The sequence below is a fragment of the Oncorhynchus keta genome, chromosome 7 (genome assembly GCF_023373465.1).
Source record: "Oncorhynchus keta strain PuntledgeMale-10-30-2019 chromosome 7, Oket_V2, whole genome shotgun sequence".
In the NCBI taxonomy this organism is placed as follows: domain Eukaryota; kingdom Metazoa; phylum Chordata; class Actinopteri; order Salmoniformes; family Salmonidae; genus Oncorhynchus; species Oncorhynchus keta.
This window is the reverse complement of record NC_068427.1, coordinates 6,640,720-6,664,192: the sequence shown is the minus strand read 5'-3', so window position 1 is coordinate 6,664,192 and position 23,473 is coordinate 6,640,720. Positions and strand designations below refer to the sequence as shown.

General features: G+C 44.0%; 1 protein-coding gene across 6 annotated transcripts in view; it reads left to right on the top strand.

The window, feature by feature from the left end:
* Positions 1–23,473, top strand: part of mycbp2 (MYC binding protein 2) — a 239,038-nt gene that overhangs the window by 189,973 nt on the left and 25,592 nt on the right. For 5 of the 6 annotated variants that reach the window (XM_035773118.2, XM_035773117.2, XM_035773115.2 and 2 more), the window contains 13 exons: positions 238–482; positions 827–994; positions 1,129–1,286; positions 9,630–9,829; positions 10,554–10,712; positions 11,119–11,279; positions 12,856–13,012; positions 19,339–19,563; positions 20,065–20,130; positions 20,475–20,714; positions 20,944–21,033; positions 21,158–21,238; positions 21,454–21,732. In XM_035773118.2, coding sequence (XP_035629011.1) covers positions 238–482; positions 827–994; positions 1,129–1,286; positions 9,630–9,829; positions 10,554–10,712; positions 11,119–11,279; positions 12,856–13,012; positions 19,339–19,563; positions 20,065–20,130; positions 20,475–20,714; positions 20,944–21,033; positions 21,158–21,238; positions 21,454–21,732 — 2,229 coding nt within the window. The remainder of the gene's footprint in view (positions 1–237; positions 483–826; positions 995–1,128; positions 1,287–9,629; positions 9,830–10,553; positions 10,713–11,118; positions 11,280–12,855; positions 13,013–19,338; positions 19,564–20,064; positions 20,131–20,474; positions 20,715–20,943; positions 21,034–21,157; positions 21,239–21,453; positions 21,733–23,473) is intronic. The other variant, XM_035773116.2, reaches the window with a different exon arrangement.

The window sequence follows — 23,473 nt, the reverse complement described above, 5'->3', positions numbered from 1 at the left end:
ACGAACATAAGCCCTTAACAATCAGGATTTAACACTAACATATTATGCTCAATGTATTTATTTCTCACTGTAAAAGTTCAAAGGATAACCTTACTCAACCATGTGCTTTCATAAACAACCTTGGTAATATGCTCGTGACAAGTCATACAATGCAGTTGGGGTCTACATACCCCTCTTTCCCCAAACTTCGACCTCTTAACCACCACTTAAATCGAATCTCTCTCCCTACCCATCGAGGTGAAGCAGTCGAGGAAGAAGCCCCTGCAGTTGAAGATGCCGCGAGCGCTGCCCACCATGGAGGCCCACCAGGTGATCCGTGCCAACGCCCTTTTCCTGCTTTCCCTAAGTAGCGCCGCAAAGCCCAGCCTGCTGTGCCACCACCCGCCTCGCCCGCTTCACTCCCTGCTGCCCAGCCTCAAGGAGGGCGTCTCTGACGAGAAGCCCAACAAGATGGGCTGCCTCTACCTGCAGATGCTGGCCAGGTAAATTATAGCTATTGTGATGATGATCAAATTGAAAGGCACTGGAAAGATTGGGAGGGAAGAAATTTAAGGTAATCTCTTTTTATTTTTGCCTCCCAGACAATCTCCTTCTATTTTGGTTTTATGCCCTTTGGGATGGCATTACACTTAAAGCGCTGTGGCAACGTTAGTTGAAGTGATGATGATCATACATTTTGGTTGTGTATAGTGTCTTATCCATATCTCATGGACATATTACACAGTGAAAACAGTCATGGAATTATTTGCTTTGAGGCAGCATCCACATGAATAAACCCAAAATATTTAAACTACATTGGTACGTAAACCTGTCTCCCCTCTTCAAGGCAACACACAGAGAACTTTGGTGGGTACCAGGATGACAACCTGTTTCAGGATGAGATGAGGTACCTACATTCCACGTCTGTCCCTGCACCCTACATCTCAGTCACCCCCGACGCCTGCCCCAACGTGTTCGTGGAGCCCGAGAGCAACATGAAGTCTATGCCACCCAGGTAACACACCTCTTTTTGAGAGTAGAGATGAGCAGACTGATTATGTCTGTGTTTATTATATGTGGTTGTAGTGTATGTCATATCTGTATCAGTGTGAAACAGATGGTCAACATTTCTGTGTTCGTCTCTTGCAGTCTGGAGACCAGCCCAATCACAGATAGTGACTTGTCCAAGAGGACGGTGTTCCAGAGGTCTTACTCTGTAGTGGCCTCTGAGTATGACAAGAAGCACTTGGCCTCTCCGGCTAGGGTCAAAGCCGTGCCCAGACGTGGAGTCCACAGTGGGGATGCAGGTGGGTAAAACCTTCCCCTAAACCACCAGACCAGAGGGCTTTGGGCCCTTTATTATTATTATTATTATTATTATTATTATTATTATTATTAGGGGTTCAGCAGCAAAAATGTTAATAGGAGTAACAACATGAATTTGTGTATGAGGCAGAAATAATGCGGTGCAACTCGAGTTTTGCCATCATCTGGAAGACTGTGTCCTTTTTGGGTCAGTGGAGGAAAGGGAGAGTGGGGGGCTGTTGAGAGACGGACCCTCAGTCTCCCTCCGCTGAGACTGACCATCAGATGCAGGCACGAGTAGCCCAGTAAAATAAAAAGCAAATTATTTAGATGTATGCTCACTCAGCTGTGCCTCACAAGTAATACAACAACTGTTCATATAGCCTACCAATTTTTTACTTTTGAAAAATGGTCCAAACAACAATGCATTGGCAGGGAAAGGATGAGGGTAGAGGTTAACCCCTGCAGCACCCAGTATCAATGTACTAGACAACCAGTTCTTATAGCCTTTACCCTAATCCTACTTCTCCTCTGGTGATGTAATGGTTAACCCAGGCCCTGCAGTGCCTAGCCCCACTCCCATTCCACAGGCGCTCTCATTTGTTGACCTCTTTAACCGTAAAAGCCTTGGTTTCATGCATGCCTCCTCCCTAAGTTTGTTTTATTCACTGCTTTAACACACTTCACCAACCCTGATGTCCTATGCGTGTCTGAATCGTGGCTTAGGAAGGCCACCAAAAATCCTGAAATTTCCATCCCTAACTATAACATTTTCTGACAATATAGAACAGCCAAAGAGGTCGGAGTTTGAATCTACTGCAGAGTTTGCCTGAGTTCTGTCATACTATCCAGGTCAATTTGAGCTTCTACTTTTAAAAATCGTTGTCACTTCTTATAAACCCCTTCAGTCCCCAGCTGTGCCCTAGACACAATATGTCAATTGATTGCCCCCATCTATCTTCAGAGTTTGTACTGTTAGGTGACCTAAACTGGGATATGGGATATGCTTAACACCCCGGTCGTATGACAATCTAAATTAGATGCCCTCATTTTCATACAAGTTATACAACCCTAACTCTGTAACCATGGGCACACCCTCTTAGATATCATCCTGACTGACCTACCCTCTAAATACACCTCTGCTGTCTTCAACCATGATCTCAGCTATCACTGCACCATTGCCTGAATGCGCAATGGGTCCGCGGTCAAACGACCAACCCTCATCACTGTCAAATGCTCCCTAAAACACTTCAGTGAGCAGGCCTTTCTAATCGACCTGGCCCGGGAAACCTGGAAGGATATTAACCTCATCCTGTCAGTAGAGGATGCCTGGTTGTTCTTCAAAAGTGCCTTCCTCACCATCTTAAATAAGCATGCCCCTTTCAAAAAAATGTAGAACTAAGAACGGATAATGCCCTTGATTTACCCCAGACTTGACTGCCCTTGACCAGCACTAAAACATCCTGTGGCATTCTGCATCAAATAGCCCCCGCGATATGCAACATTTCAGGGAAGTCCAACCAATATACTCAGTCAGTTAGGAAAGCTAAAGCTAAACGTTTTGGAACAATGTAAAGTCCATGGAGAATGAGAGCACCTCCTCCCAGCTGGCTAGGAAACACTGTCACCACCGATCTATCTACTATAATTGATCATTTCAATAGGCATTTTACTACGGCTGGCCATGCTTTCCACCTGGCTACCCCAACAGCTCAGCACCCCCAACAGCAACTTGCCCCCCTGCTTCTCCTTCGCCCAAATCCAGACAGCTGATATTCTGAGAGAGCTACAAAATCTGGATCCCTACAAATCAGTTGGCTAGACAATTTGGACCCTCTCTTTCTAAAATTATCCGCCGAAATTGTTGCAGCCCCTATTACTAGCCTATTCAACCTCTTTCGTATCGTCTGAGATCCCCAAAAGATTGGAAAGCTGCCGTGGTCATACCCCTCTTCAAAGCGTGGGAAACACTGTAGACCCCAACTGTTATAGGCCTATATCTATCCTACACTGCCTCTATAAAAATCTTTGAAAGCCAAGTTGACAAACAGATCACCGACCATTTCGATTCCCACCGGACCTTCTCCGCTTTGCAATCTGGTTTCCGAGCTAGTCATGGGTGCACCTCAGCCACGCTCAAGGTCCTAAACGATTTGATAACCGCCATCGATAAAAGACATTACTGTGCAGCCGTCTTCATCGACCTGGCCAAGGCTTTCGACTCTGTCAATCACAACATTCTTTTTGGCAGACTCGACAGCCTTGGTTTCTCAATTGACTGCCTTGCCTGTTTCACCAACTACTTCGAAGACAGAGTTGTGTGTCAAATCGGAGGGTCTGTTGTCCGAACCTCTGGCAGTCTCTATGGGGGAGCCACAGGGTTCAATTCTCGGGCCGACTCCTTTCTCTGTATACATCAATGATGTACCTCTACGCAGACGAACCCATTCTGTATACATCTGGTCCTTCTTCGGACACTGTGTTAACAAACCTCCCAAACGAGCTTCAATGCCATACAACACTCCTTCCGTGGCCTCCAACTGCTTTTAACTTCTTGGCGCACCCATCCCGTTAGCGGGATCATTTTCGTCAACATCCGCTGAATTGCAGAGCTCCAAATGAAATGACTAAAAATATAAATTTTTCATGAAATCACAAGTGCAATATAGCAAAATACAGTTTAGCTTGTTGTTAATCCACCTGGCGTGTCAGATTTCAAAGAAGAAAAGATTTACAGCAAAAGCTATCCAAGTGTTTTTATTAGGACATCTCTCTCAACAGACAAACAGACAAACATTACAAAAAAAATAAAATTCATCACCTTTGATCTTTGGATGTTTGCACTCACGAGACTCCCAGTTACACAATAAATGTTCCTTTGTTCGATTTAAGATTATTTTTATATCCAAAAACCTCCATTTGATTGGCGCGTTTTGTTCAGAAATCCACAGGCTCATGCAGGTCATGACGGGCAGATGAAAATTCCAAATAGTATCCGTAAAGTTCGTAGAAACATGTCAAATGTTTTTTATAATCAATCCTCAGGTTGTTTTTACAATAAATAATCGATCATATTTTAACCTGACCATAGCTTTTTCAATAGGAGAGAGAGAGAAAATGTCTGCTCCAAGCTGTTGCGCATGCAAAACTCTGCTGGCACCATCCACTGACGCGATGTGATCGTTCTCGCTCATTTTTCAGAATAAAAGGCTGAAACTATGTCTAAAGACTGTTCACACCATGTGGAAGTCATAGGGAAAGGAATCTGTTTGATATCCCTTTAAATGGAGGGAAGGCATGCAATAGAACAGGGAGATTTGTTTCTCTTAGGCACTCCCTGGTTGGATTTTCCTCAGGTTTTCGCCTACAATATCAGTTCTGTTATACTCACCGACAATATTTTGACAGTTTTGGAAACTTTAGAGTGTTATCTATCCTAATCTGACAATTATATGCATATTCTCGATTCTGGGCCTAAGAAATAGGCAGTTTCATTTGGGTACGTTTTTCATCCAAACATCAAAATTCTGCCCCCTACACTCAACAGGTTAAATGCTAGTAAAACTAAATGCATGCTCTTCAACCAATTACTGCACGCACCCGCCCGACTAGCATCACTACTCTGGATGGTTCTGACTTATAATATGTGGACAACTGCAAATACCTAGGTGTCTGGTTAGACTGTAAACTCTCCTTCCAGACTCTTTAAGCATCTCCAATCCAAAATGATCCGATTTCCTAATCCTATTTCGCAACAAAGCCTCCTTCACTCATGCTGCCAAACATACCCTCGTAAAACTGACCATCCTACCGATCCTTGACTTCATTGATGTAATTTACAAAATAGCTTCCAACACTCTACTCAGCAAACCGGATGAAGTCTATCACAGTGTCATCCGTTTTGTCACCAAAGCCCCATATACTACCCACCACTGCGACCTGTATGCTCTCGTTGGCTGGTCCTCGCTACATATTTGTCGCCAAACCCACTGGCTCCAGGTCATCTATAAGTCTTTGCTAGGTAAAGCCCCGCCTTATCTCAGCTCACAGGTCACAATAGCAACACCCACCCGTAGCACACGCTCCGGCAGGTATATCTCACTGGTCATCCCCAAAGCCAACACTTCCTTCGGCCGCCTTTCCTTCCAGTTTTCTGCTGCCAATGACTGGAACGAATTGCAAAAATCCCTGAAGTTGGAGACTTCTATTTCCCTCTCTAACTTTAAGCATGAGCTGTCAGAGCAGCTTACCGATGGCTGTGTACAGGTACAGTGAATCTGTAAATAGCACACCCAACTAACTCATCCCCATATCTACTTGCACATCATTGTCTGCACAACTATCACTACAGTGTTCATGCTAAATTGTAATTATTTATGCTCTATGGCCTATTTATTGCCTTACCTCCCTTCTCTTCTGCATTTGCACACACTGTACATAGATTTTTCTATTGTGTCATTGACTGTACAGTCGTGGCCAACATTTTTGAGAATGACACAAATATACATTTGCACAGTTTGCTGCTTCAGTGTCTTTAGATATTTTTGTCAGATGTTACTGTGGAATACTGAAGTACAATTACAAGCATTTCATAAGTGTCCAAGCCTTTTATTGAGAATTACATGAAGTTGATGCAAAGAGTCAATATTTAAAGTGTTGACCCTTCTTTTTCAAGACCTCTACAATCCGCCCCTGGCATGCTGTTAATGAACTTCTGGGCCACATCCTGACTGATGGCAGCCCATTCTTGCATAATCAATGCTTGCAGTTTGTCAGAATTTGTGGGGGTTTGTTTGTCCACCAGCCTCTTGAGGATTGACCACAAGTTCTCAATGGGATTAAGGTCTGGGGGGTTCCTGGCCATGGACCCAAAATATCAATGTTTTGTTCCCCGAGCCACTTAGTTATCACTTTTCCTTATGGCAAGATGCTCCATCATGCTAGAAGAGGCATTGTTCGTCACCAAACTGTTCCTGGATGGTTGGGAGAAGTTACTCTCGGAGGATGTGTTGGTACCATTCTTTATCCATGGCTGTGTTCTTAGGCAAAATTGTGAGTGAGCCCACTCCCTTCTTGGCTGAGAAGCAACCCCACACATGGTCTCAGGATGCTTTACTGTTGGCATGACACAGGACTGATGGTAGCGCTCACCTTGTCTTCTCCAGACAAGCTTTTTTCCGGATGCCCCAAACAATCGGAAAGAGGATTCGTCAGAGAAAATGACTTTACCCCAGTCCTCAGCAGTCCAATCCCTGTATCAGTCTGTCCCTAATGTTTTTCCTGGAGAGAAGTGGCTTTGCTGCCCTTCTTGACACCAGGCCACCCAAGTCTTCGCCTCACTGTGCGTGCAAATGCACTCACACCTGCCTGCTGCCATTCCTGAGCAAGCTCTGTACTGGTGGTGCCCCGATCCCGCAGCTAAATCACCTTTAGGAGACGGTCCTGGCGCTTGCTGGACCTTCTTGTGTGCCCTGAAGCCTTCTTCGCAACAATTGAACCGCTCTCCTTGAAGTTCTTGATGATCCGATAAATGGTTTATTTAGGTGCAATCTTACCTGCAGCAATATCCTTGCCTATGAAGCCCTTTTTGTGCAATGCAATGATGACGGCATGTGTTTCCTTCCAGGTAACCATGGTTGACAGAGGAAGAACAATGATTCTAAGTACCACCCTCCTTTTGAAGCTTCCAGTCTGTTATTCAAACTCAATCAGTATGACAGAGTGATCTCCAGCCTTGTTCTCGTCAACACTCACACCTGTGTTAACGAGAGAATCACTGACATGATGTCAGCTGGTCCTTTTGTGGCAGGGCTGAAATGCAGTGGAAATGTTTTGGGGGGGATTCAGTTCATTTGCATGGCAAAGAGGGACTTTGCAATTAATTGCAATTCATCTGATCACTCTTCATAGCATTCTGGAGTAAATTGCCATCATACAAACTGAGGCAGCAGACTTTGTGAAAATTAATATTTGTGTCATTCAAAACTTTTGGCCACGACTGTACATTTGTTTGTGTAACTTTTGTCGCACTGCTTTGCTTTATCTTGGCCGGGTTGCAGTTGTAAATTATAACTTGTTCTCAACTGGCCTACCTGGTTAAATAAAGGTGAAATATATATGTATTTTTTTTAAAATGCATAGTGCCAACAGTAACTTTTGAGGGAGGAGGAATAATGGTCTGGTGCTGTGTTTCTTGGTTCAGCCTAGGTCCCTTAGTTCCAGTGAAGGGAAATCTTAATGCTACACCAGACAATGACATTCTAGATGATTCTGGCCTTCCAACTTAGTGGCAACAGTTTGGGAAGGCCCTTTCCTGTATCAGCATGACAATGCCCCCGTGCACAAAGCGAGGTCCATACTGAAATGGATTGTTGAGATCGATGTGGAAGAACTTGACTGGCCTGCACAGAGCCCTAACCTCAACCACATTGAACACCTTTGGGGTGGACACTGACTGCGAGCCAGGCCTAATCGCCCAACATCAGTGCCCGACCTCACTAATACTCATGGCTGAATGGAAGCAAGTCCCTGCAGCAAATGTTCCAACATCTAGTGGAAAGCCTTCCCAGAAGAGTGGAGGCTGTTATAGCATCAAAGAAGGGACCAACTCACATTTACATTTAAGTCATTTAGCAGACGCTCATTCACCTTATGACATCCAGTGGAACAGCCACTTTACAATAGTGCATCTAAATCTTTTAAGGGGGGGGGGGTGAGAAGGATTACTTTATCCTATCCTAGGTATTCAGGTGTCTCCGGAAGGTGGTGATTGACTCCGCTGTCCTGGCGTCGTGAGGGAGTGTGTTCCACCATTGGGGAGCCAGAGCAGCGAACAGTTTTGACTGGGCTGAGGGGGAACTGTACTTCCTCAGTGGTAGGGAGGCGAGCAGGCCAGAGGTGGATGAACGCAGTGCCCTTGTTTGGGTGTAGGGCCTGATCAGAGCCTGGAGGTACTGAGGTGCCGTTCCCCTCACAGCTCCGTAGGCAAGCACCATGGTCTTGTAGCGGATGCGAGCTTCAACTGGAAGCCAGTGGAGAGAGCGGAGGAGCGGGGTGACGTGAGAGAACTTGGGAAGGTTGAACACCAGACGGGCTGCGGCGTTCTGGATGAGTTGTAGGGGTTTAATGGCACAGGCAGGGAGCCCAGCCAACAGCGAGTTGCAGTAATCCAGACGGGAGATGACAAGTGCCTGGATTAGGACCTGCGCCGCTTCCTGTGTGAGGCAGGGTCGTACTCTGTGGATGTTGTAGAGCATGAACCTACAGGAACGGGCCACCGCCTTGATGTTAGTTGAGAACGACAGGGTGTTGTCCAGGATCACACCAAGGTTCTTAGCGCTCTGGGAGGAGGACACAATGGAGTTGTCAACCGTGATGGCGAGATCATGGAACTCCATATTAATGTCCATGTTTTTGGAATGAGATGTTTGATGAGCAGGTGTCCACATGATTTTGGTCATGTAGTTCACATCAAAAGCATATTGCATGATCTGTTTGATTTAGAGTTCTTGATTTTGGCAAGCATGGTAAGGAGTACAGAAGTAGCTCAGACTAGGTCAGTGTGCCCAATTTGTCCTGATGGTGGCACAGTGAGTCAACAGCTTGAACCCTGGCATTGCTGCTTGCAACTTTAATTACTGTTATTATTCCTCTTCAACCGTAACGCAAAATTCAAATTTGAATTCTTGTGAGATGGTGAGGCCCAGGAGGGTGCAATCTTTGATGGTACAGGGGCGTGGGCCGGGCTACACCTTCACACGTAATGCCATGCCAATTGTCCACATAGTGCCGCTAGAACAATCAATTTAATGTGCACATTTTGCAAGGTCCCACTCCTCACTGTGAGCTAGAGTTTTAAAAAAGTGTTACATATGTCCCTCTCTTCACAAGGAAAAAATATGCCTTAAACTCAGTCCACCATTATGGATTTTCCGCGAAAAAACACTTAAAACGCTAGTCCTCTTGTACCGAATGACCGATCTGCACGAAAGTTGATGTCTCCCAACGCAACATTTCCTAGGCTAAAATTTCAAACACCATTAACCAATGAACTGGGCGGGTTCTTGCAAATTTGGTGCCAATCAGTCCAGCGCTCCTGGAGAAAGACATTTGAAGGAGTTAACATCATTGCAAATTGTCTAAAATACATCAAAGGCACATTGCACAATTTGTTTGATTAGGAGTTTGGATATTTGTCAAGTGTGGTAAGGAGTACCAAATTTGCTAATCCTAGGGCGATGTGTCCAATTTGTCCTAATGGTGGCACAGTTGGCCCACAGCTTGAACCAAGGCATTGCTGCTTGCTGCTTTAATTTCTATATTTGTAGCACTGTCCTCCCCTCCAGATGTGGGCTCTTCTCTGTTGCGCCACCCCTCCCCGGAACTGTCCCGTCTCATTTCGGCCCACGGATCCCTCAGTAAGGGCGAGAGGAACTTCCAGTGGCCTGTCCTGGCCTTCGTCATCCAGCACCATGACCTGGAGGGTTTGGAGGTGGCCATGAAGCACGCCCTGCGCAAGTCCGCATGCAGGGTCTTCGCCATGGAGGTAATGTCCGTCAAAGAGATACTCACACACATAACAATTGGCATTTTAGCATGTCCCATCAGAAAATGTGTCAAGCTCCCTGGGAATGCTAACACTAGCTGGCCATGGAGTCATACACAAGATTTGTGGACAGTTAGCATTTCCCATCAGAAAATGTGTCACGCTGCCTGAAATGCCAAGTTCATGCTTACATTAGCATTCAACAGTTAGCATTTCCTCAAATGCTAACGTGATTAGCCTCCTTTTGAGGTACCTCAGTAGTCGCTAGACGGCCTTGTTAGAAAGGATAAAAGTGTAGTATCTGAGCTGAGAAACTGATCTGAAAATGTATTGTTAAGGTTGCTCCCGAGTGGTGCAGCGGTTTAAGGCACTGCATCCCGGTGCAAGAGGCGTCACTACAATCCCTGGTTCAAATCCAGGCTGTTTCACATCCGGCCATGTTTGGGTGTCCCGTAGGGCAGCGCTCAATTGGCCTAGTGTCGTCCGGGTTTGGCCGAGGAAGGCAGTCATTGTAAATAAGAATTTGTTCTTAACTGACTTGCCTAGTTAAATTAAAAACAATATATTTATTTAAAAGGTTAGGTTAGGGGTCAACCTTTGTACATGGTTGGTTTTTGGTACTTTTATATGAAAGTAAATGAATACATTGCTTCAGGTCTTTGAAATCTAAAGGACTGTTTTCTGAAGTGAGTGAAAGCCACCATCTTACTTCTCTCCCCCTCAGGCGTTCAACTGGCTGCTGTGTAACGTGATCCAGACCACCTCGCTGCACGACATCCTGTGGCACTTTGTCGCCTCCCTCACCCCGTCACCCTTTGAACCCAAGGAAGAGGAGGAGGAAGAAAACAAAGCCCCCGGGAACAAGAAAATTGTGATGGAGCAGGTGATGTTTGATTAAGAATTCAGGAGCGAAGTGGTGGGGGAAGGTTAATTTTATTGCTGCTATCTTCAACAGGTCTCTTGCTAAATAGATCATCTCAATGAGACAAGCCTGAATAAAAAAAGGCTTTTGAGGTACCAGTACAAAATATTCAGATGTTTTTTTTGTCAACTGAACTAAAAACAGATGTATAATGTATCTGTATTCCCAGTCATGTGAAATGACTGTGAATAGGGCCTGATTTAATTCATTTCAATTTACTTATTTCGTTATATGAACTGTAACTCTGTAAAATCTTTGAAATTGTTTCATATTGCATTTGTTTTTGTTAAGTATACATGTACGTTTGTAGTCATTGCGTCCCTCAACTTTTAGCTTCTTTTCCATTATGTTTTCTTCGTACACACAGGAGAGAGACCTGGCTGTGTGTGAGCACCCGCTGTCTGACATTGTGATTGCCGGGGAGGCCGCCCACCCCCTCCCCCACACCTTCCACCGCCTCCTCCAGACCATCTCCGACCTCATGATGTCACTTCCTAGTGGCAGCTCCCTGCAGCAGATGGCCCTCAGGTACAATGGCCCTGTTGCTCCAAGTTTACCTCCACTTTCAACTCAAACCTGCCCTAAATGATTTAACCCTATTATCCACCATACACTTGTAATAATACTAAAACTAAGGGAAGATATCTTAAAAGGTCAAATCCCTTTCTGTATATATATGAATAAGGCCCTATAATATTCACCACCGCTTTTTTCACTTTTTAACCTCTACGTGATCGATTTCCCTATAGCGAGACGGTTGATGCTAATGTGACTAGAATTACTTATATGGGTAGAAAGCTTAACTTCCTGTTAATCTAACTGCATTGCCCAATTTACAGTAGCTATTACAGTGAAAAAATACCATGCTATTGTTTGAGAGTGAAAAACAACTTTTCACGGGCTAATGGTTTGATACATTCACCTCCTGAAGGTAAATAATGTACTTACATTCAGTAATCTTGCTCTGATTTGTCATCCTGAGGGTCCCAAAAATAAAATGTAACAGTTTTGTTTGATAAAATCCATTTTTATATTCAAATGTAGGAATTGGGTTTTACAGTTTGAACCCCTGCAGTCTCTGGCTCCACAACCACCCGCCTGGCCATCTAGATGTGTGAAAGTTAGTGCATAAGCTAATGATCTGTCATGTATGACATTCCTGTGAGTGTGTAAACTTAAGAAAAATTAAATGTATGTTCAATTGACCAATTCGGCACATTTGGGCAGATAGAAAATAAATATTGTGCAGTATTGCAATGCTTCACTGGATCAATCTGAAACTTTGCACCCACTGCTGCCATCTAATGGCCAAAATCTAAATTGCGCCCTGACTCCTATATTATGGCCGTTCTCTTGCATTTTAAAGATGATAGAACCAAAAAACGCATTGAAAACGCATGATTTTTAGTTTGTATTATATTTTACCAAATCTAATGTGTTATATTCTCCTACATTAATTTCACATTTCCACAAACTTCAAAGTGTTTCCTTTCAAATGGTATCAAGAATATGCATATCCTTGCTTCAGGTCCTGAGCTACAGGCAGTCAGATTTGGGTATATCATTTTTGGCGAAAATTGAAAAAAAGGGTCAGATCCTTTTAATAACGCTCATTCACATTTCGAGCAATTTTTCAGTCCCACAAAAAACGGCAACAAAGCACCTGTGCAAAAGAAGTTATGAACTTCTCTCCCAGTGTCTGATTGAATAGGTTTGGTATATGGTCTTTTAGCAGACACTCTTTTATTCATAGTGGCCAACATGTGACAGATATTCAGTATACATGGCCCATGCAGAAATTTAACCCACAACCCTGGTGTTGCTAGCACCATCCTCCACTCGGGCTCCCGAGTGACGCAGCGGTGATTGGGAGTCCCATAGAGTCCCAATTGGCCCAGCATTGTCCGGGTTTGCCCGGGGTAGGACGTCATTGTAAATAACAATTTGTTCTTAACGGACTTGCCTAGTTAAATAAAGGTTAAATAAAAGGTTAAAAAAAATAATAAATGTTTTTAAAAATCCTCCAACTTAGCTACCACTTTACTGATCAATGTGAGCGCGTAATTCACCCTTGACCCGGAGTCTTTCCCCATCTATCTATCAGGTGTTGGAGTTTGAAGTTCAAGCAGTCCGACCATCAGTTCCTGCACCAGAGCAATGTGTTCCACCACATCAACAACATCCTGTCCAAGTCAGATGACGGCGACAGCGAGGAGAGCTTCAACATCAGTGTGCAGTCTGGCTACGAGGCCATGAGCCAAGTGAGACTAAATCCCATAGGAGATAGGGCCGTTTCCCGGGACCCATATTATATTAAGCCTAGTACTGGACTAAAAAGGTTTATTTAAATGGAGAATGATTTTTAAACCAGGATTAGGTTCAAGCTAGATCTGGCCCATTAAGTTTTGTGGTAGCTAGCTCGACCTTATGAAGGTTGGTAGAAAAGAGACTAGGTGAGACCACAGAATCTGTCTGAGACCCAAGTGCAGACCAACAGATACCGGGGTTCATTAGGGGATGCAACGGAGCTGTTTGCAACCTTTTTTAATTCAGTCCGTTTTATTCCATTTAGTGCATAATGAACTTGACCCTGGATCGTCTCATACTTGTGCATTATTGATGAAATTATTATTTTTATTATTGGACTAGGAGTTATGACATTGTTAAACCTTTTCTGTTATCCTTGATGATTTTAAATTCATTGTATCCACTTGTGTGGCTGAAATTAGAGGTTGCATTGCTGCTATGTGGCTAGCATTTTTCACACTGCTGGTCCCGCAGATTATTTCGAAACGTTTGTATTTCTACTTTGTATGCATTAGCCTAAGCCTACCTATTGTGTTAAAAGCACACATTTTTCGCTGCTTTAACGATAGCCTACCTTTCCTTGGGTGTGAGTTCAAGTGCGTCTAGTATATGTGGTATCATTGAAATAGAGTAGTTTGCCCACATGGGCAGAGAATCACGTGGCAGTTAACAAAAATATGAAATTGACTTAAATATGATGAGTCTTTAGTTTACTACAGTGTCTGTAAATAAATATTGATGGCGGAAAGAGTCGAGGTGCAATCAAAATATGTAATCATCATTGAAAAGGAAAATGCATTTTCTGTAGGTAAGGCTACTATGGTGAGCGAGCATTGTGCCTTTTCCATTTCAGTATTGATTACCCATTTATTTGTCTGCCTGCAAATCGTCCTCCTAAAAAATAGGCTATATCCTGTATGCAAAACATAGCAGGTGTCGCTGTCCTCATTCTTGCTGCTTCAAGTTCAGTAGCCATACGTGCGAGATCAGGTGCGCATGGACGGAAAAGCACGGAGCAGTTATCTTTCCAAGGAAATGTACTTCCGAAATATGATTAGGCTATAGTTTACTACATTGCCTAGAAATAAAAATTGATCACCCATATTTCTCTGTTTTGAAAATCATCCCACTCCTAAAAGGTAGGCTATAAAAATAGCTCATGAGAAACTCAAACTATGTTCTCTTCAAACGACATCGAGCATATTCGCTGCTCAGCAAATAAAGAAACTGACCTTTTTCAGGACCCTGTCTTTCAAAGATAATTTGTAAAAATCCAAATAACTTCACAGATCTTCATTGTAAAGGGTTTCAACATGGTTTCCCATGTTTGTTCAATGAACCATAAACAATTAATGAACATGCACCTGTGGAACGGTCGTTAAGTTACTAACAGCGTATTTATTTTTATTTATTTACTTATTTAACCTTATTTAACCAGGTAGGCTAGTTGAGAACAAGTTCTCATTTACAACTGTGACCTGGCCAAGATAAAGCATAGCAGTGTGAACAGACAACAACACAGAGTTACACATGGAGTAAACAATTAACAAGTCAATAACACAGTAGGAAAAAAAAGAAAAAAAGAGTCTATATACATTGTGTGCAAAAGGCATGAGGAGGTAGGCGAATAATTACAATTTTGCAGATTAACACTGGAGTGAAATAATCCGATGGTCATGTACAGGTAAAGATACTGGTGTGCAAAAGAGCAGAAAAGTAAATGAATATAAACAGCATGGGGATGAGGTAGGTAAATTGGGTGGGCTATTTACCGATAGACTATGTACAGCTGCAGCGATCGGTTAGCTGCTCAGATAGCAGATGATTGAAGTTGGTGAGGGAGATAAAAGTCTCCAACTTCAGCGATTTTTGCAATTCGTTCCAGTCACAGGCAGCAGAGAACTGGAATGAAAGGCGGCCAAATGAGGTGTTGGCTTAATGGATGATCAGTGAGATACACCTGCTGGAGCGCATGCTACGGGTGGTTGTTGCCATCGTGACCAGTGAACTGAGATAAGGCGGAGCTTTACCAAGCATGGACTTGTAGATGACCTGGAGCCAGTGGGTCTAGCGACGAATATGTAGCGAGGGCCAGCCGACTAGAGCATACAGGTCGCAGTGGTGGATGGTATACGGTGCTTTAGTAACAAAATGGATGGCACTGTGATAAACTGCCTCCAGTTTGCTGAGTAGAGTATTGGAAGCTATTTTGTAGATGACATCGTTGAAGTCGAGGATCAGTAGGATAGTCAGTTTTAATAGGGTAAGTTTGGCGGCGTGAGTGAAGGAGGCTTTGTTGCGGAATAGAAAGCCGACTCTAGATTTGATGTTAGATTGGAGATGTTTAATATGAGTCTGGAAGGAGAGTTTACAGTCTAGCCAGACACCTAGGTACTTCTAGATGTCCACATATTTTAGGTCGGAACCATCTTACAGACGATAGGCAATTAAGGTCACAGTTCTGAAAACTTAGGACACTGAAGAGGCCTTTCTACTGACTCTGAAAAACACCAAAAGAAAGATAACCAGGGTCCCTGCTCATCTGTGTTAACGTGCCTTATGCATGCCGCAAGGAGGCATGAGGACTGCCGATGTGGCCAGGGCAATAAGTTGCAATGTCCGTACTGTGAGACGCCTAAGACAGGGATACAGGACAGACCACTGATCGGACAGACCACGTGTGACGACGCCTGCACAGGATCGGAACATCTGAACATCACACCTGCAGGACAGATACAGGATGGCAACAACTGCCCGAGTTACACCAAGAACGCACAATCCCTCCATCAGTGCTCAGACTGTCCGCAATAGGCTGAGAGAGGCTGGACTGAAGGCTTGTAGGTCTGTTGTAAGGCATGTCCTCACCAGACATCACAACAACTCCGCCTATGGGCACAAACCCACCATCGCTGGACCAGACAGGACTATCAAAAAGTGCTCTTCACTGACGAGTTGCGGTTTTGCGTTTATCATTGAATAATGAGCGTTACACCGCGGCCTGTACTCTAGAGCGGGATCGATTTGGAGGTCGAGGATCCGTCATGGTCTGGGGCGGTGTGTCACAGCATCATCGGACTGAGGTTGTTGTCATTGCAGGCAATTTCAAAGCTGTGCGTTACAGGGAAGAACTTCTCCCTCATGTGGTACCCTTCCTGCAGGCTCATCCTGACATGAGTCTCCAGCAGAACAATTAGAGGTCGACCGATTAATCGGAATGGACGATTAATTGGGGCAGATTTCAAGTTTTCATAACAATCGGAAATCGGTATTTTTGGGCGCTGATTTTTTTATTTTTTTTAACACCTTTATTTAATCTTAAACTAGGTTGTCAGTAAGAACACATTCTTATTTTCAATGAAGGCCTAGGAATGGTGGGTTAACTGCCTAGTTCGGGGGCAGAAAGACAGATTTTCACCTTGTCAGCTCGGGGATCCATTCTTGCAACCTTACAGTTAACTAGTCCAACGCAATAACGACCTGCCTCTCTCTCGTTGCACTCCACAAGGAAACTGCATGTTACACAAATGCAGTAAACCAAGGTAAGTTGCTAGCTAGCATTAAACTTATCTTATAAAAAACAATCAATCATAATCACTAGTTAACTACCGTAATTGCTGGACTATTAAGCGCACCTGAATATAAACCGCACCCACTGAATTATTAAAAAATATGTATTTTGTACATACATAAGCTGCACATGTCTATAAGACGCAGGTGCCTACCGGTACATTGAAACAAATTAACTTTACACTGCCTTTAAACGAAACACGGCTTGTAACAAAAATTAAACAGTGGCCTACCAAGAAAGTCATTGGTCACTATCTTCCTCCTCCTGTGCACTGAAACCACTGAAGCCATCTCCTTCGGTGTCTGAGTTGAATAGCATCAGAATTGCTTCATCCGATGTTGAATCGTTTTCATTGTTGCTCTCGTAACTTTCATCCGGAGGCAAATACCCCACTGAGCTCATGCTGCCCCTTCAACACGCAGCAGTCCAGCCTTTCGAAACCCGTTGATGATAGTGGATTTTTTGACAATGCTCCACGCTGTCAGGACCCACTGGCAGACTTGACCATAAGTTGCTCTTCGCATGCGGCCCGTTTTAGTGAAGGATTTCTCCCCACTTGTCATCCAAGCCTCCCACTGAACAAGGAGCAACACCTTAAATGCACGATTTACACTGATGTCGAGTGGCTGCAAATACTTTGGGCCATCTGCTTTTCTTCCCTCTGAAAGCTGTTGTTGTCTTTTTGCACTGAGTCAGTTCCTCACGCTGCTTTCCAACGTCTTATCATCGACTCATTAAGGCCAAGCTCCCGTGCAGCAGCTCTATTTCCAGCCAGATCGATCGCCTTCAACTTGAAAGCTGCATCATATGCATTTCTCAGTGTCTTTGCCATGAGGGTGACAAAATTACTACCGTAATCAGAATGATGAGAAGTTTGAGCGCGCTTGATTTACGTCACATCGGTGCTCCGTTTTTTGGCGGCATGAGTCTTGTGAAAGCGGGAAAAATCCATGAATTAGCCGCGTCATTGTATAAACCGCTAGGTTCAAAGCGTGGGAATAAAGTAGCGGCTTATAGTCCGGAAATTACGGTACACATGGTTGGTGATATTACTAGATATTATCTAGCGTGTCCTGCATTGCATATACTCTGAGTGAGCATACAAGTATCTGACTGAGCGGTGGTAGGCAGAAGCTCGCGCGTAAACATTCATTCAAACAGCACTTTCATGCCTTTTGCCAGCAGCTCTTCGTTGTGCGTCAAGCATTACACTTTTTATGTCTTCAAACCTATCAACTCCCGAGATGAGTCTGGTGTGACCGGAGTGAAATGGCTGGCTAGTTAGCGCGCGCTAATAGCGTTTCAAACTTCACTCGCTCTGAGCCTTGGGGTGGTTGTTTCCCTTCCTCTGCATGGGTAACGCTGCTTCGATGTGGTGGCTGTTGTCGTTGTGTTGCTGGTTCGAGCCCAGGGAGGAGCGAGGAGAGGGACGGAAGCTATACTGTTACACTGGCAATACTAAAGTGCCTATAAGAACATCCAATAGTCAAAGGTTAATGAAATACAAATGGTATAGAGGGAAATAGTCCTATAATAACTACAACCTAAAACTTCTTACCTGGGAATATTGAAGACTCATGTTAAAAGGAACCACCAGCTTTCATATGTTCTCATGTTCTGAGCAAGGAACTGAAACGTTAGCTTTCTTACATGGCACATATTGCAATTTTACGTTCTTCTCCAACACTTTGTTTTTGCATTATTTAAACCAAATTGAACATGTTTCATTATCTACTTGAGGCTAAATTAATTTTATTGATGTATTATATTAAGTTAAAATAAGTGTTAATTCAGTATTGTTGTAATTGTTATTATTACAAATACTTTTTTTTTTTTAAAAATCAGCTGATTAATCGGCATCGGCTTTTTTGGCCCTCCAATAATCGGTATCGGTATCGCCGTTGAAAAATTATAATCGGTCAACCTCTAATAAAAATGCAACCAGCCATACTGCTCGTTCTGTGCGTGAATTCCTGCAAGACAGGAATGTCAGTGTTCTGCCATGGCCAGCGAAGAGCCCGGATCTCAATCCCAGTGATCCTGTTGGATCGGAGGGTGAGGGCTAGGGCCATTCCCCCCCGGAAATGTCTAGGAACTTGCAGGTGCCTTGGTGGAAGAGTTGGATAACATCTCACAGCAAGAACTTGCAAATATGGTGCAGACCATGAGGAGGAGATGCAATGCAGTACTTAATTCAGCTGGTGGCCACACCAGATACTGACTATTACTTTTGATTTTGACCCCCCCCCACCTTTGTTCAGGGACACATTGTTCCATTTCTGTTAGTCACATGTCTGTGGAACTTGTTCAGTTTGTCTCAGTTGTTGAATCTTATTATATTCATACAAATATTTACACATGTTACATTTGCTGAAAATAAACTAAGTTGACAGTGAGAGGATGTTTCTTTTTTTTGCTGAGTTTGTAATGGGCCATGTGAGAATTTCTGGTACTTGAACCTATTTCTTTAGTTATTTTTGTGCATTTGATATTGCCTATAGGGTGTAAAATTACTGGGACCATAGCTGGCAAGTGAGCTGTGTCACATATGCCTAAAATAACATTTAGATTGTAAAACCTTGTCTGTTATCCTATATGATTTTAAATGCATTGTATCCACTTGTGTGGCTGAAATTGACATTTCTATATTGTCCAATCAAATCGTATCTATCTATATAGCTGGGCGATGTTGAACGTCATTTGATCTTCTAGGAGCTGTGCCTGGTGACCTGTCTGAAGGACCTTACCAGTGTGGTGGACATCAAGACGTCCAGCCGTTCGGCCATGATCGGCAGCCTGACGGATGGCTCAACTGAGACCTTTTGGGAGTCGGGCGATGAGGACAAGAACAAGACCAAGTGCATTACCATCAGCTGCGTCAAAGGCATCAATGCCTCTAACATCACTGTGCACGTGGACAACTCCCGTGACATTGGGGTGAGTAGGGAGGGATTAAAGGGACATTTGTGTTTGTATTTATTTATTGCCTTGGCAGCAGCTACTCTTCCTGGGGTACAGCAAAATTAAATTACGGCAGTTATATACAATTTTAAAAACATTACAATACATTCACAACACATTAAGTGTGTGCCCTCAGGCCCCTACTCTACTACCACATATCTACAACACAAAATCCATGTGTACGTGTGCGTATGTTATCATGTGTGTGTATGTGCATGTGTCTGTGACTGTGTTTGTGTTGCTTCACAGTCCCCGCTGTTCCATAAGGTGTATTTTTAAATCAAATGTTACTGCTTGCATGAATTGGAATAGAGTTCCATGTAGTCATAGTCTATGTAGTACTGTGTGCCTCCCATAGTCTATTCTGGACTTGGGGACGTGCACTCCAAAATCACATTTGTCAGATGCCACAATCTAAAATGAATTGAAAACTGTCTGTTTCATTGATATTAAAGGCGCTCTTCTCTAACTCCACAGAACAAAGTCACCTCCATGACGTTCCTGTGTGGCAAAGCCGGGGAGGACCTCTGCAGAATCAAACAGGTTTGGCCTCTTATTTCTATTGCCCAGCTCCAGGCATCTGAATGAGTGGGTTTTTTGAATAAGGAAGGATTCTCTCTATTCCCCAGTGCATTACATTTGACCCAAACCTCATTGGGCACTGGTCAAAAGCCTCTGGTTAAAAGTAGATTACTACATGTAGCTAACCACAGGATATGGCAAACTTACAGCAATTGAAGCCCTTCTGTACAATTTGTATTGCAATTTACTGTATGTTCATAAAAGCCATTTTCAGAAGAAAAAGGAGAAGCAGTACTAAACATTTTGATTCACCTTGGCATCAACACAACCTTCACTGATCAATCCCTTCCATCTCCCCTCTCCAGATGGACCTTGATTCGCGTCACATGGGCTGGGTGACCAGCGAGGTTCCTGGGGGAGACCACCATGTGATCAAGGTGGAGCTGAAGGGGCCCGAGAACACGCTGCGGGTGCGCCAGGTCAAGGTGCTGGGCTGGAAGGCTGGCGAGAGCATCAAGATCGCAGGGCAGATCTCGGCCAGCGTGGCCCAGCAGAAGAACTGCGAGGCCGAGACACTCCGTGTTTTCCGCCTCATCACCTCACAGGTCGGTTCACCTGTCAATCAATCGTACTATGAGCTCATAGGACCGTTCACCTGTAAATCACTCATAATATTACCTCACTGGTCGGTTGGCCAATCAGTCACTATGGGGCCAAAATGTTAATGTTTTCTTTCTCTAACACTTTAGGTCGAATAGAATTGGATAGGTTCAAGCTTTACCCTTGGTGTGCGTGTGTGCGTGTGCGTGTGCGTGTGTGTGTGTGTGTGTGTAGGTATTTGGGAAGCTAATCTGCGGAGATGCTGAGCCAACCCCTGAACAGGAGGAGAAGAACCTGCTGTCATCACCAGAGGGGGAGGACAAGGTCAGGGGTCGTAGTGTATACCAGTGTTTCCCAAACTTTTTCAACCACCCCCTATTTCACACTGTCGTTTTACAAATAAAGACCAGAAAACAAACATGATATGTTATTGTTTACCTGTCATCAGGCGCAGTCAGACGCAGACCTGAAGGAACACATGGTGGGCATCATTTTCAGCCGGAGCAAGCTGACCAACCTGCAGAAACAGGTCAGTTGTCTGTGGAATACCTGGCCAATAAAGTACAATTAACTAAAATAGTACAATACAACTACAACAACACAAAATGTGATATCTGGCTACAGTAATCCTCAGTAGAAGGCTTTAAGGGTTCAAGCCCCTGACTCTGCTTCCCCTGTCTGTTATCTTCACACTTGGAATTGACTTCATATCCCTTTATCGCTTTCCGCTTCTTCCCCCTCCAGGTGTGCGCCCACATCGTCCAGGCCATCCGCATGGAGGCGACCCGGGTGCGCGAGGAGTGGGAGCATGCCATCTCCAGCAAGGAAAACGCCAACTCGCAGCCCAGCGACGACGACGCCTCCTCGGACACCTCCTCGGACGCCTACTGCTTCGAGCTGCTCTCCATGGTGCTGGCGCTGAGCGGCTCCAACGTGGGCCGCCAGTACCTGGCCCAGCAGCTGACACTGATGCAGGACCTGTTCTCGCTGCTGCACACGGCCTCGCCCCGTATCCAGAGACAGGTGGGGTGTACCCACAAAAACACTCAACACATAACAATAGTTATTTATTTACAGTTGAAGTCGGGGGTTTACATACACCTTAGCCAAATGCATTTAAACTGTTTTTCACAATTCCTGACATTTAATCCCAATAACATTTGCCTGTCTTAGGTCAGTTAGGATCACAGCTTTATTTTAAGAATGTGAAATGTCAAAATAATAGTTGAGAGAATTTATTTATTTCAGCTTTTATTTCCTTCATCACATTCCCAGTGGGTCAGAAGTTTACATACACTCAATTAGTATTTGGTAGCATTGCCTTTAAATTGTTTAACTTGGGTCAAATGTTTTGGGTAGCCTTCCACAAGCTTCCCACAAGAAATTGGGTGAATTTTGGCCCATTCCTGACAGAGCTGGTGTAACTGAGTCAGGTTTGTAGGCCTCCTTGCTCGCACACGCTTTTTCAGTTCTGCCCACAAATTTTCTATAGGGTTGAGGTCAGGGCTTTGTGATGGCCACACCAATACTTTAACTTTGTTGTCCTTAAGCCATTTTGGAAGTATGCTTGGGGTCATTGTCCATTTGGAAGACCCATTTGCCACCAAGCTTTAAACTGATGTCTTGAGATGTTGCTTCAATATATCCACATAATTTTCCTACCTCTTAATGCCATCTATTTTGTGAAGTGCACCAGTCCCTCCTGCAGCAAAGCACCCCCACAACATGATGCCGCCACCCCCGGGATGGTGTTCTTCGGCTTTCAAGCCTCCCCGTTTTCCTCCAAACATAACGATGGTCACTATGGCCAAACAGTTCTATTTTTGTTTCATCAGACCAGAGGACATTTCTCCAAAAAGTACGATCTTTGTTCCCATGTGCAGTTGCAAACGGTAGTCTGGCTTTTTTTATGGCGGTTTTGGAGTAGTGGCTTCTTCCTTGCTGAGCGGCCTTTCAGGTTATGAGAACTCGTTTTACTGTGGATATAGATACTTTTATACTGGTTTCCTCCAGCATCTTCACAAGGTCCTTTGCTGCTGTTCTTCGATTGATTTGCACTTTTAGCACCAAAGTACGTTCATCTCTAGGAGACAGAACGTGGTGTTTATACTTGCATACTATTGTTCGTACAGATGAACGTGGTACTTTCAGGAGTTTGGAAATTGCTCCCAAGGATGAACCAGACTTGTGGAGGTCTACAATTTTTTGGCTGATTTCTTTTGATTTTCCAATGATGTCAATCAGAGGCACTGAGTTTGAAGGTAGGCCTCAAAGAATCAGAATCTTCTAAAGCCATGACATCATTATCTGGTATTTTCTAAGCTGTTTAAAGGCACAGTCAACTTAGCGTATGTACATTTCTGACCCACTGGAATTGTGATACAGTGAAATCTGTCTGTAAACAATTGTTAGAAAAATGACTTGTGTCATGCACAAAGTAGATGTCCTAACCAACTTGCCAAAACTATAGTTTGTTAACAAGAAATGTGTGGAATGGTTGAAAAACTACTTTTAAGGACTCCAAACTAAACAATTGTACCTGTTGCAAAAGTGGTAGAACTTAGGTCACAAAGTTAGTATCTTCCAAAACTGAGATTTGCGCGATTTAAACAATCTCAGGTACATCATTTTTTCTTGGGTTGAGATTTGAATCCTGCCCACGTCTGGCAGCACCCGAACAACTAACCTACAGTCCGCCCTTTTTCTTTACATACAGTAGAGCTAACACACAGCGTCTCGGGACTAGTTTGATGAGACTTGTTTG